Here is a 14,023-nt window from a genome sequence, read left to right as displayed (position 1 = left end):
CATCACCAATAGCAACAATGGCCAAAACCCTTGAAACAAAATATATCTATAGAAAAGCCTATATCTATAGAAATGATCTAAGGTGCAACATCAATACAATTACCCCAGGATTCCACAGAAAGTTTGTGACGTGGCCACCAACTTGGAAACAGATGCGGAGGACATGGAGGGACTCACATACACTATCATGCACACTCACATGCACTAACATGCACATGGGGCCACCAAAACAAAGAACAGAGAAGCTCAGATAACGATACACACAGAGAGAGTGTGACTTCATTCACTGGTAAGGACGCCATTACTCCGCAATATCGCTACATAGCAAATAGTTGACAACTAATATGGCTAAATATCATATGTTGTTTGATGTTTGTTTAATAGTGGTATTGTAAATCACATGGGATGCAGGATCTAGTCTTTTTTTTTAATGGTGTCTTGTATGCCCATGCAGGCTTAGTAAAAATAAATCAAATCAATCAGTCATCAGGACTGTCGTTGTAAGAAAATAGGAATCTTGTTTGATAAGTCCTTTACTGTCATATTCAAGTCTAGTGTTTTTAAATCAAGGTGAGATGATTTCACTTCATTGCAGGACTTCTCTGGGGACAGTGTTGGAGCAAAGCAGAATAAGCAGATCACTACACTAGCAGCAAACCAAATTCTTTACGTCCTGCAAGTAAAACAAGCCCAAGAGTCAGTACATAAATTCATAAAGACAGATTTCTTTTTTCAGTGTGTTTTTCAGTATTTGTCCCGTCTAGGTACTGCAGTGGCATCTGCAGCCTCTTTCATTTTACACAAGAGTCATCTTGCTCAAATTACTGGTTGTCAGACTCGTTCTCTGTACCTTCTTGTGGATAAAAATGGAGCAGAATTTTTAATTAAGCCATTTCAGAGCAGCTAAAAGGTGTTGTTAGGCCTGACGCCAAGTAGAGAAAGAACTTTTAAACTGCTCTAAAATCACTGCAAGCACTATATTCAATGTGTTATTGCTACCAATCAAAGTAGCACTATGCAATTGCATTAGATAAAAAAAACATTAATACTGCCTAAATGATAAAAAAAAAAGAATTAAAGCTGCAAGCAGCGATGAACGAGCCCTCGCGCCTCCTTGCATGTCAGGCCACGACACAATCAAAGGGCTTCTGTCACGGGCATGTAGAGGTCTTCAGGCTTGGGCTGTTTTCAGACAGTGCAAGAAGGAGAAATAAACATCACTTTCTTTGTCCACTGTTTTGCCCGCAGCTGGGGCTGCTTCACTGAAATTTAGGAGGGGGCGCTATTCAGCCAGTTTGCATCACTGATGGAATATTGTCATGTAGACGTGTTCAGGCCGGGACTCTTATCAAACGTTTAAAGTTTGGTGCAGACTGGAGCATGTACAATAAAGTTATAGCAACTTCCTCTGTCATGGAAAAGCATCAAATCTCAACAGCGTGAGGATGAGAATTTTCTGCAGGGTGAGACATGTCTGTCTTGCTCACACCTGTGGCATCAAAATTAAGCAAGTTTTTGGCCCTTTCATTTGAATTTCAATTAGTAAATTGAAAACTCTTGATGAGTTTGGTTGTAAAAGAAATTAATTTCCTCATTTTCATCAAGTCTATTTTTAGAAATGGAAAGACTTTTAACCCACATGATCTGGTCAAAGTTTGATTGAAATGTGTACTGTCAGGTGTGTAGAGACAATAAGTAACTACAGCTGGACACAGAAAAATACTCATATATTTGAATGGAGAGTGTGAGTGAACCCACACCTTTTTGAACATTTACTGCTTCCACATAGTTTTAGATACAGACTTCATTTGAACTTTAAATGAGTCACGAGACTTTGACCTTTGACCTTTTACAAATCTTGAATTTTTATGTGTTTTCTATCTTTTACTGTTTTTGAGATATTAGAGTCTGAGTTTTAAAGTCTTTTGTTGCTCCTCCTGTTATTTTATAATGAGTGTGTATTGCGGAATGTTTCACATCACTGAGGGAGTCACGGAGAGGAGTACACTTCTGGTGAAATCTCCACATAAATCCCATTACTTTGGCCAAATCTTACATTAAAAATCATATTTTAGTAGGAAATTTCATGGTGAATCCATTGATACAGGTTTGAAAGTGGTCAGAGTTATAGTTTAGACGTCAGAAGCCTCTGTTTGACACAAAGTCCATGCCTCCCCCATTGTTTTACATTGTAAGGGGTACATTTGATGTGATGAGGCTCTGCAACTTTCAGGGCTTAAAAAATCCAAACCGTTCGAGTTATTACAAAGTGTTTAACACCTTTTTTTTCAGCACAGTGTCCTTAGTCATGAATTAAAGTTTGAAGCCAATACCATTAATGCCCTCAGAGGAGATAGTGTTTGTTTGGGAGTCAAAATTGAAGGAAAGTCTTATTTAGAAAGGCTAATTGCGGACTTCCTGTTGGATTTAGATCAGGGGTGTCAGTGTATGATTTGTAGGTCTTGATGAGGCGAATAATTGAGTTTTGGTTTGATCTCTCTATGACATTCCTATGAGCCGTGGCGGCCATTTTAGTTACATAGGTGGCGCTCTCGAGCACATTTTGGCACTTTGGGGTTAATTTTTACATTTTATCAAATTCCCTGTAGGGCCCTAAAGAGAATTTTTCCTACCAAGAAATTTAGTTGCTGAAAATTAGTTGAACAGCACAAAGTGATGCATCACTATTATTATGTAGGGTTATTCATTTATTTAAATAGTCACTTTAGTTTTCAATAAGTTCAATAAGTATGTGGCGCTCTCAAGCACATTTTGGCACATTGGGGGTTAATTTTTACATTTTATCAAATTTTGCACCACACCTGATGTGTGTGCCAAATTTGGTGAGTTTTTGAGCATGTTAAGGGGGTCAAATTTAGGTGTGAAGTGGCGTTATAGTGAAGAAAGACAGAAAAGTCTTATTAGGGCCTTTCGTGTGTTTGTTTCTTTCTTCTTTCTTTCTTTCTTTATTATTACGCCACTTAAGCCCTAAATTTGACCCCTTAAACATGCTCAAAAACTCACCAAATTTGGCACGCACATCAGGTGTGGTCAAAAATTTGATAAAATGTAAAAATTAACCCCCAAAGTGCCACAATGTGCTCGAGAGCACCACCTATGTCACTAATATAGCCGCCACGGCCCGTATGAATGTCGTAGAGAGATCAAACCAAAACTCCATTATTCGTCTCATCAAGACCTACAAATCATATAGTGACACCCCTGACCTAAATCCAACAGGAAGTCCACAATAAGCCCATCAAAGTACGATTTTGCGCCAATCTCCTCCGAGGGCGTTAATGGTATCGGCTTCAAACTTTGATCCATGACTTATGACACTGTGCTGACAAAAGATGGACTTTGTGTCAAACTAATGCTTCTGACGTCTAAACTATAAGTCTGACCACTTTCAAACCTCTATCAATGGATTTGCGACGAAATTTCCTACAAAAATATGAATTGTAATGTAAGATTTGGCCAAAGTAATGGGATTTATGAAGATATTTCACAAGAAGAGTACTCTGAAATCCTGCTCTCCAACTGCTCCTGGTGATGTCACTCCCTTAGTGCTGAGACACATGACGCAATACACACTCATTATCAAATCACAGGAGGGGCAAGAAAAGACACTAATATCTCCAAAACAGTAAAAGATAGAAAACACATGTAAATTCAAGATTTGTAGGTCAACGTCTCATGACTCATTTAAAGTTTAAATGAAATTTGTATCCAAAACTATGTGGAAGCACTAAATAACCAAAAAATGTGGGTTTGCTCACACTCTCCATTCAAATATATGAGTATTTTTCTGTGTCCAGCTGCAGTTACTTATTGTTTCTCCACACCTGACAGTACACATTTCAAACAAACTTTGACCAGGTTATGTGGGTTAAAAGTCTGTACTTTTTAAATTTCTTTTACAACCAAACTCATCAAGAGTTTTCAATTTACTAATTGAAATTCAAGTGAAAGGGCCAAAAACTTGCTTAATTTTGATGACAGAGGTGTGAGCAAGACAGACATGTCTCACACTGCAGAAAATTCTCATTCTCACACTGTTGAGATTTGATGCTTTTCCATGACAGAGGAAGTTGCTATAACTTTATTGTACATGTTCCAGTCTGCACCAAATTTTACATGTTTGATAAGAGTCTTGGCCTGAACACGTCTACATGACAATATTCCATCAGTGATGCAAACTGGCTGAATAGTGCCCCCATGCCCAATACATGCCTGTGACAGGGGTGTCAGTGTATGATTTGTAGGTCTTGATGAGACGAATAATTCGGTTTTGGTTTGATCTCTCTACGACATTCCTACGGGCCGTGGCGGCCATTTTAGTTACATAGGTGGTGCTAGAGAGCACATTTTGGCACTTTGGGGGTTAGATTTTAAATTTTATCAAATTTTTCACCAGACCTAATGTGCGTGCCAAATTTGGTGAGTTTTTGAGAATGTTTAAGGAGTAAAATTTAGGGTTTAAGTGGCAGAATAATACAGAAAGAAGAAAGAAACACACAAAATACAAGAGGCCCTTTGGGCTCAGGCCCTACTAAAAACAAGTTATGGTTTTATCAGGAGCTACATGCTAGAACTAAGCTAAACTAGTCGTCTCCTGGCTCTTACTAGCTTCATATTTAGTGTACAGACATGAAAGACAGAAATCAATTTTCTCATAAATCTCAGCAAATGAAGTAGTGTATCCCTCAAAATGTCAAATTATTCTAATAAAAGGAGGCAAAATTGTTTTTGGCTGACAATCTTACTTTGCACATTGTTGTAGAGCAAAGAAGTTGGAATCCAGATGCAGGATGAGCTGCTAAAAGTCACCACTGAACTGCAGACGGTGAGCACTTTATATCGTTTATCTGCATGTTATAATGCAAAATAATGTAACTGACACCGACAATGCTGATGTGAATCTGTGTTATTTGATACATGTGTGGATGAAGGCTCTGAAGACGTATAACCAGTACCATACAGACTGTCTGATAGCTGAGGGGAAACTGAAGGAGGCCGAGCGGTTGGAGGAGAGACACACCGGAAAGACAGCCGAGCTTGGTCCCGGCCAATCAGGGGGACAGAGGCGGAGTTCTGTCAAGAAGATGGAGAGATTAATGGAGAAGGTGAGTGTGTATGACAGAGAAAGAGAGAACAGATCACAGGAAGTCTTGAAGTGGGTTTTCAACAGAACAAAGCATTTCCTGTTCCTGTTGTTTTAAATTCTATAAATGCATATCCCCTTTATGCATACATTTTTGAGTGAGATGGGGCAGGTTATGGTCATATAATATCATAATGTATGTTATTTTATCAACACATGCTTTTGGTGTTCTTATGAATGTTATCTTCTCATGTTTTGTGTGTGTGTGTGTGCTTGTGTGTGTGTGTGTGTGTTTCACAGAGGCAAGGCAGAGTGCAGGAGACCCAGTTGAAGTGTACCAAGGCTCGAAATGACTACCTGCTGAATCTAGCAGCAGCAAATGCAGCCATGAATAAGTACTACCTGCAGGACGTCAGCACTCTCATCGACGTAAGAAACGTGCAATTTGTGTTGCATGGTTGTGTGTGTGTGTTTACGAGAGTTATTTTGAGAAACCTCTTTGTGACATATTTCCTGCTATTTTCTGAAGAAAAGCTGAGATATTTTGGGGTTGAAAGAAGTTAGTAGAGCAGATATTTTTGATTTCTGAAGAACTTACTATCAAAAATCCTTTTTTTCCCTCTCCTGCTCTATCATTGCATGCCTCCTTTCATCCATCTCCTCCTCTTTTCTCTGCCTCTCCCCCTCCTGGCAGTGCTGCGACCTGGGTTTCCATCTGTCTATGGAGAGGGTGATGAAGTGCTACCTGATCGGTAGGTGGCGCATCCAGAAGACAGAGGAGGCAGGGCTCAAGCAGCTGGAGACTGCTGTGACATCGCTGGACCAGGGTGGAGACAGAGATGCGTTGCTACAGCAGCACGACACAGCCTTCTGCCTTCCGTTCAGATTCAACTACCACCCGCATGAGGGAGACCAGGTAAAATCACGATACCTCTGCTCGAGGTGTATGGTTTCTGTGGGAATCAGATGAAACCCAAATATTGTTGTGTTTATTGCATGTCACAGGTATAGCCCCTATTGTTTAGTAGAAGAGTCTTGGATATGCAACAGAAATGCCATTTTGGTTTGTTGTGTACCTTCCATTTATCTGATCATTTCAAAGCTTGAGCCTACATTATGTAACACATTTTCTAGTTTGTTTAGTTTCTTTTCTATTTGAATTGATTGAAGATTATTATGCAGTTTTTAGTAATGTGACTAAATGGATATATGATTCTAATTATTGAACTCTTAATTGTTTTTTTTATAGCTGCTACTTATGTCAGCTAATATTCTTAAAGCCCCAACATTCTGCACAACAGCACTGTTTCAGAGTTCCTGTCCTTTAACTAAATCCCCCTCCCCAAATAATTACTGTCCAATAACAGCTTAGCAGCTGTAACAAGGCCCAGCAGGCTTGTCAAGCTCTGGATCTCTCCACATGCTGAAGCATTGGTCGTGTGACTGTAATAACAGTGATACTCGCAATGTAAAGAGTTTGGAATAGTGTTTTTTTATCGCCTGTGGGAACCTGATGACCTCAGTGTTATATTATGCTGTATTTTATGTGTGTATTTCAGGTGTGTGAGGTTAGTGCGGAGAGCCAGGTGAGGTACGAGCTGGAGACCAGGTTCCAGCAGCTTCAGTCTCGACTCGCTGCTGTTACCTTGGAAACAGAGGAGGTTAGATAATTATTCAATGATCTATCTGTGTATCTGTCTAGCAGACTGTCTTCCTGTCTGTCAAAAAATGAACTGTAATCAATTTCTTTCCCTTACTCAGGTCAGTAAAACACTTAAAGCCACCCTCACAGCTCTGCTGGACACTATGTGTGACAGTGACTGTAACCCCTCCCCCGACGTGCCCAGCACCCTATCACATGAGCCCCCTGGAGGAAGCACCGCCCCCAAACTTACCCTTGCCAAGCGTCGAGCCAATCAGCAGGAGACAGAGACCTACTATTTTACAGTGAGTTACCAATTTTTCATAACAGTTTATGCATTTCTTTTTACTTTCACAAAGAATTTTAAAGTATAAACACAATTGTCTTCAGTTGACCATGCAATACATTGAGTTTGCCTTGTAGATTACACTGCTCTTCTATTCCATTCGAGCTTTAATTTTCTGTGTTTGTACAGTATGACAATGAGTTTTTCACATCATTCAGTTTTAATAGATACTTTTTAGTTGGCTCTAGAGGATATTTAATGATGTATGTGCGTCTCAATGAGAAATGAAACATAGAAAGACAATTTAAGTGTTTTCTGTCAGACTGGCACAATTCCTTAAACACTTGGCTTCAGCAATATTAAAGGGAAATGTAATTTTGTTGGCAATGATACACTGATTGATTAATTTATTTACTTATGACTCTTTTGAGTGAGTGACGGCCTTTTACTGGACAAATGAAGTGTTGTGTCAAATTTAAACATTGTTGTGATGATTGCATGGTTAGTTTTGAGAATTGTGATAGATTTTCAGAAAATGTGCTTATCAGTTGAGAAAAACTGTTAAACTAACTAATTGGTTATATTTTTTGCTGTAGAAAGTGAAGGAGTTCCTCACCAGCAGTTCTCTGACTTCCAAACTTCAAGCCAAACATGATCTTCTACAAGATGCCATACAGAAAGGTACTTTTATACTCAATGTTAGATCGTATCTGTGAAAGATGAGTGCAGTTTTACAGATGATGCCACTGGTAACTTTGACTATTGCAAAAGTTAAATAATGCTGCGCATTCTTTGCACCAGGTCCTTAACCAAACCTTACTATTTCACTTGTATTCTGTCTCTTTCTTCCAGCTGAGGCCGTAGACACTGACCCTTCCAGGTAAACAGTGTATTTACACAGCTGGGAATAAAGATAGTATGACTGATCATAGAGAAATGGAGAGAGGAGAGCAGAGGGGACAAGGGAGAAGGACTTAACGACGTCATTTTAGGCAATTTTCTGTTTACATATGACAAGATGATTTTTGAAGCGGGGCTAATGATAGCAATTAGAAAACATCATAAGATCTTGAGTATGAACATCCACATGTAAAATGGCATTATGCAGTTTATGCATTGTATTTCCCAGAATGCAATGTGCTCGGTCAGTACGTGTTCGGAGGTCCAGACCTGTTTCCCAATTCTGCCATACACTCTTCACCACAGACATAGTCTCCTACATACAGGTAACACTCATACACACGTACATGCATATGCATTTAAAAAACAGGATACCTCTGAAATACACCCATGTTTTTACCCCCTTTTTATTTGCCTGCTGCTCTGCACTGCTGTTCAACTCAATGGAGGAAATTATTTGGAAAATCCTGTTACAGATGCAGAAGAATGGGGGGGGGGGGGGGTTGTTGCAGCACATGCAAACACTCACAGTCCACCCCCCCAGTGTACTTAACTGCTGCTTTCATGTGTATGGTCATGCTTATGGCTTATTGCTGGCTTTCTCTCCTTTCAATCCATTCCCCCCTTTTATCTCTTCCTCTCTTGTGAAAGGGATTAAAATGCACTGGCCTCTTTGCTGCCTCCTCTCTCGACTCCTCTATTTAGTGTGTGTGTGTATGTGTGCGCGTGCGTGTGCTTATGTGCGCCTCTTCCCACTTCTTCTAAATCTTTATTGCCCTTACTTCGTACTCTCCCTTTTCTAATCTCTGCTTTTTCTCTGTCTCTACTCTGCTATGCTTGGGTTGGTGCAGAAGAAGAAGGAGAATGTCTCGGACACAGGTACCAAACCTCATCTGTGACTGCTTACAGTAAATGACCAGGGCAGCTATACTGAGGTCATTTCCTTTGCATTTTTTCTGGAATTTTTTGAGCTTTAGCAGCTGGGGAGCTAATTTACAATTAAAACTTAAACTTAGGAATAGTTTGATATTAGTGGAAATGCACTTATTTGCTTTCTTGACAAGAGTTACATGAGATCGATACCACTTTCATGAAGCTAACATTACCGCCAACAGCCAGTTGGCTTAGCTAAGCACAAATACTAGAAGTAGGAGGAATAGCTATAGACTATGTTCAAGGGTGACTAAAATTTGTTTGTTAAATCCCCATAAAACCACAATTTGTCATTTTTCATTTCTGTATTTGTACAGCTAACAGAGCCAGGCTAACTGTTTCCCCCTCTTCGTGTTGAACTAAGTTAACAGGCTGCTGTCTATAGCTTCATATTTAATGGACAGACCCTAACCCCATTTAGCTAAAGTAGCATATTAGAGGGCCCAAATTTAGCAATTGAGACCATAATGACTCGTTGGACGCTTTGTGTCAGTTGGATTCAGCATCTAGAGGCCATCAGTGGTATTGCACTTCAAGGTACTTCAAGCTGTGGTAGTTGCTTGGAACAAACATGAGAGCAATATTGATTTTCTCATCAAACCTAACTCTTGCCAAGAAAGTGAATGTGTTTCACTTTGAATGCCAAAGTATTCCTTTGAACATGGTGGATATGTTTTCATATCTTTTCTCCTTGAAAAAACTCCTCAATTTAAGCAGTATTTCAGGCTACAACAAGGGCATTAAACATTTTGCATCTTGCATCAACCCAAACACATATATAGCATTTAGTCACTTTATTACTTCGGGTTATTCCATAGCTATTTTAACCCATGCCTTCTGTTTATTCATTGTTTTCCTCACATTGTATTTTCCTTTGCACGTTTTTTCTTACTATTATGGCTGTTTTTTTCTATATCGTCCTAGCCTTTGTCTTCCTGTGAGTCTTTTTTTTACTCTCTCCCTCGGTCTCTAACACTCCTTTCTCTCCTTCTCTAATCATCTCTCTTCTCTAGAGCTCTGGGCAGCAGATTCCTGTGGTGGTTGAAAGCTGCATCCGTTTCATAAACCTTCACGGTGAGTCAGTCTATATGATATAGCACTAAACCATGCTGAGGGAGCTTTGGACACTGAGAATGAGTAGGTGGAAGTATTTGTGTATGTGCATGCAGTCATGTGTATGGAACACCAGGCATCTATGAACATGTAAAATAATGTACATGTGTGTGTCTTTCAGGTCTCCACCATGAAGGAATATTCAGAGTTCCCGGGTCGCAAAGGGAGGTTAACCTCATCAGAGATGCATTTGAGAGAGGCAAGTGTTTACCTCATCTAACAACAGTGTTTCTCCTGTAGAAAGGACTATCTAGGATCTATACTGGTCCAACCTTTTAGTTGTACCTTGGCCCTATTCTCCAACGAACATAATTAGGGGGTGGGAAGCCAGTGAGGGGTGCTGCACTACTGACTTGTACTTGCTGGTTTTTGTGTCTGCACAAATGGGGGTGGGAAATAGTGCAAAACTATGACTATGTTACACTCTACACCCATGTGGAAAGATAGCAGCGGTCCCACAGGCCAACAGTGGAGTTAGTTGTAGAAAGGAATTTTCCATTTCAAATTTGGGAGGAAATGTTGGGGGTTAATGTCAAGCTGTGATAGGTAGTGTTCTGGAAAAGGCAAAAAAATGCCAGGATTTGAAAATAAAGCCCTGCTACTGCAACTCTCCCCCCTCTCCTCTTTGTCCTTAGCCCCTCCCACCAGACAAGCACAGGCATATGCATGCGCTTCACACGCACATGCAACACAACAGTATTTACTACTGCACTCACTCACACACACAACTTCCTCTCAAGGCACAGCAACCTTCAGTAAATAATAAATGGTAAACAGGACAGCCTCTCACCTGTTTGAGGTCCGCCACAAAAGCAATGAGAGTCCCATATCCTTGCTTGAATTTGAGTGATATTGCGTCTCTTTCATTGTCCGCCTCCAAAACCTCCTCAGTCATCAGTCTGTCAGAGAGCCGGACCTGGACCCACAGCTCCGAACCAAGTCCCAGAGCAAAAAGCAGCACCACGGCACAGAGACGGCTCAGTATCTGACCATAAGCTGCAGTGATGCATTAAAATCTATCACTGATTTTCACTTCTGGGAGTTGAGTTAACTTCCACTGAAAGTCTCTCACTCTGTCGTTGTTGATAAGGTTATGTGCTGTTCAGTTTCCCCTGCACTACAGGCAATAGTCCGCTGATCGCACGTTGCTTTTCATTCTGGTTTCTGTTGATATTCCTGTTTTCGTCTCTCCTTCTGCAATTCATGCAGTCCTGTCACTTCCTATCCGTCGGTATCCCAGTGCTCATCTGGCCTCCAAACTTTCTGTGTTGTCTGTCCTTGTCATATCCCTGGTCATGTGCAAAGAATGCATGGGCAGAGTGCAAGCAGATAGGCAGGTAGGTAGGTTGACAGGCAGGCAGCCTGTCCAATCATTTCATTTGGCCTGGATGAAATGATTGGACAGACTTACTACAGGCCTGCAGCAGCTACAGATACTGGATTTTTTTCTTTTTAATTTTAGAGCATTTGATTTACTGATTGCTGTCAGGATGTACAGAGAATTTCAACAAATATAAGAAAAAATGCCTCTAAAATACATTACCTACCCTAGCTTTAAATATAAAACTGAAAAGTAAGACTTCCATTAGCTATGTGGCCTGAGGTTTACATATATTGGACCAATGAAGCCAGACCCAATTAATGTAGGCCTCGCACAACTCTTTTAGAGAGGTTTAGGGTTAAAAGTAACATAACAAATAGTGAAACTAATTAGTTTTCACAGTGTGTAATAAGTAATTAATACCATTAAGGCTGCAATAACTGAATTTTTGGCCACTTATGGGTAGCGGAAACAAGCTGCGAACACAACATTGACATATAACCATATAAAGTTGATATGGTGAACGTGTTAGCATATTTACACATCCATCAGATATGGAGCAACAATAGCATTCATTTGAAGTTGTGTTTCTGGCCACCTAGCAAATGGAAGTCAAATACGTTATCTCTGGTATAGTCTATATTAATTCCTGAGGGAATCATCTATTAATATGTCTTGTTTCTGTGTGATAAAGTGTTTATAAGCCTGTGTTAGTACATTGGTACATTCATCTCAGTTGTCTGTTTTAATTTCCTGTAGGAGAGGATCCTCTGTCGGACAGTGAGTGTGACTTGGACTCTGTGGCTGGTGTGTTGAAGCTTTACTTCAGGGGCCTCGAGCCTCCTCTCTTCCCTTATGACAGCTACTCTCAGCTGCTGGAGTGTGTCCGTAAGAACCCCTTATATACTTCTATGTCTATGTGTAGTTCTCTTTTCAGATGTTGCTCATGAATTGGTTTCACTTGGATTTTCAAGTCTGCTTTCAGTTACTTATTTAAATATCATTTGGTTTCTAGTTGCTTATTGCCCTTCAGTTAAGTTTCTGACCCCCTCATGTGCTGTAATGAGGATATTTTTGCATATGAATGAACCTGCAGATTTTGATTCAACTTTTTGCAGCAGTAGCCTTACACAATGGCTGCACTCCCAATTCACTAATGCTTCACTCAAAGTAACTTATTTAAGAAATACATGTTTTGTTGATGCAAGGTGGTGCAACTTCTACACTGTCTACTGGTGTGTTTCACTGTCATGTTTGCTCTCTGTTGTTCTCTCTCTCACTGTCTCCTTGTTATTCCTGTAGGCGTATACCCAATTTCTTCTTTTCCAGTACAGAAACTCTGACTCACAATATTTGCACAGCTAACCAAGGTTGTAAACCTGCCTGTAGGTTGTTTACTCCCCATAAATATATATATTTCCTGTCAGAGGCCTAATAAATACTCAGCCACGTCACCTCAGTAGTTCAAGTACTTGTCACAACATTCCTTTGTGTGAGTCCAAGTCAGTGATGGAGAATTTGGCATGGTTTGTGCATTGGGCACAGTTTCAATTTGGAGAAACTATAACAGCACAAATAAAACTTGTTATATTAGTTGCTCCCCTTTAAGGTTTCATCTTGCTCTTTTTCTCTCCTTTCTCTCACTGTCAGAAATTGAGGGAGTGACTGAGAAAGCTGCCCAGATTAAAGCGATTGTCTCCACCTTCCCACGGCCTCTCCTCATCGTATTACGTTACCTTTTCGCATTCCTCAATCAGTAAGCTACAGTATAAACCAATGTGGGATATTCATCACTTGTAATATCAGCTATAGTTATAAAATCTTACATCCATGCCAAAAATAACAATTGTGTGCATGTGTGTGTGTGTTTTCCCAGTGTGTCTCAGTATAGTGATGAGAACATGATGCAGCCCTACAACCTGGCCGTTTGCTTCGGTCCAAGCCTGCTGAGGGGGGTTGATTCTGATGACGCTGTTGCTAGGCAGCCACAGGTCAATGACCTTGTCAAAACTATGATCCTCCAACATGACACCATCTTCCCCAGCCAATCAGAATTGCCAGGCCCTGTCTATGAGAAGCACATGACTCTGGAGCAGGAGTACTGGTGAGAGATGAAACAATGATATAAATGTATTTATAAATGTATTTATATGAAAGTGCAGAGAGACAGGAAACAGGGGTAGAGAGAGGGGCAAAACACGCAACAAAGGTCTGCGGCCAGAATTGAACAACAGATGTTCAATTCAATTCAGTTCAATTTTATTTATATAGCGCCAAATCACAACAAAAAGTCATCTAAGGGCACTTTTTTCACATAGAGCAGGTCTAGACCGTACTCTTTAATTTACAGAGACCCAACAATTCCCCCATGAGCAAGCACTTGGCGACAGCGGTAAAGAAAAACTCCCCTTTAACAGGTAGAAACCTCAAACAGAACCCGGTTCTTGGTGGGCGGCCATCTGCCTTGACCGGTTGGGTTGCAGTTAATGCTGTATGCATCTGAACCTAACATGGCTAACATGGCAACACATAAACGTGGTATTAGTTGTGGTGAAATGCTGTTAACTTCAATAATAAAATTGTTGCAAATATAAGCTTGAAAATTGTATAAAAAAGTAATGTAATATTTTTTTTCCTTTACCACTAATCAGTTTAGAAAATAGATTCAAACTTTAGTTTTTTTCATACACTCCATTGTAATTATTTACGTAACAATATTATTTA

At 40.1% G+C, this 14,023-nt stretch overlaps 1 protein-coding gene across 2 annotated transcripts in view; it reads left to right on the top strand.

Moving 5' to 3' along the window:
• The window catches only part of arhgap4b (Rho GTPase activating protein 4b), a 33,571-nt gene that overhangs the window by 12,913 nt on the left and 6,635 nt on the right, over positions 1–14,023 (top strand). The window contains exons 5-18 of one of the 2 annotated variants that reach the window (XM_067591402.1): positions 4,784–4,846; positions 4,953–5,126; positions 5,405–5,533; positions 5,799–6,020; positions 6,664–6,765; positions 6,866–7,051; positions 7,629–7,713; positions 7,885–7,912; positions 8,784–8,811; positions 9,879–9,939; positions 10,100–10,177; positions 12,059–12,187; positions 12,950–13,055; positions 13,176–13,403. In XM_067591402.1, the coding sequence (XP_067447503.1) occupies positions 4,784–4,846; positions 4,953–5,126; positions 5,405–5,533; positions 5,799–6,020; positions 6,664–6,765; positions 6,866–7,051; positions 7,629–7,713; positions 7,885–7,912; positions 8,784–8,811; positions 9,879–9,939; positions 10,100–10,177; positions 12,059–12,187; positions 12,950–13,055; positions 13,176–13,403 (1,619 nt within the window). Of the gene's footprint in view, positions 1–4,783; positions 4,847–4,952; positions 5,127–5,404; positions 5,534–5,798; positions 6,021–6,663; positions 6,766–6,865; positions 7,052–7,628; positions 7,714–7,884; positions 7,913–8,161; positions 8,259–8,783; positions 8,812–9,878; positions 9,940–10,099; positions 10,178–12,058; positions 12,188–12,949; positions 13,056–13,175; positions 13,404–14,023 lie in introns of both variants that reach the window. The other variant, XM_067591401.1, reaches the window with a different exon arrangement.

The sequence above is a fragment of the Thunnus thynnus genome, chromosome 6, assembly GCF_963924715.1.
Source record: "Thunnus thynnus chromosome 6, fThuThy2.1, whole genome shotgun sequence".
Classification (NCBI taxonomy): domain Eukaryota; kingdom Metazoa; phylum Chordata; class Actinopteri; order Scombriformes; family Scombridae; genus Thunnus; species Thunnus thynnus.
This window is presented reverse-complemented; position numbering and strand designations above follow the sequence as displayed.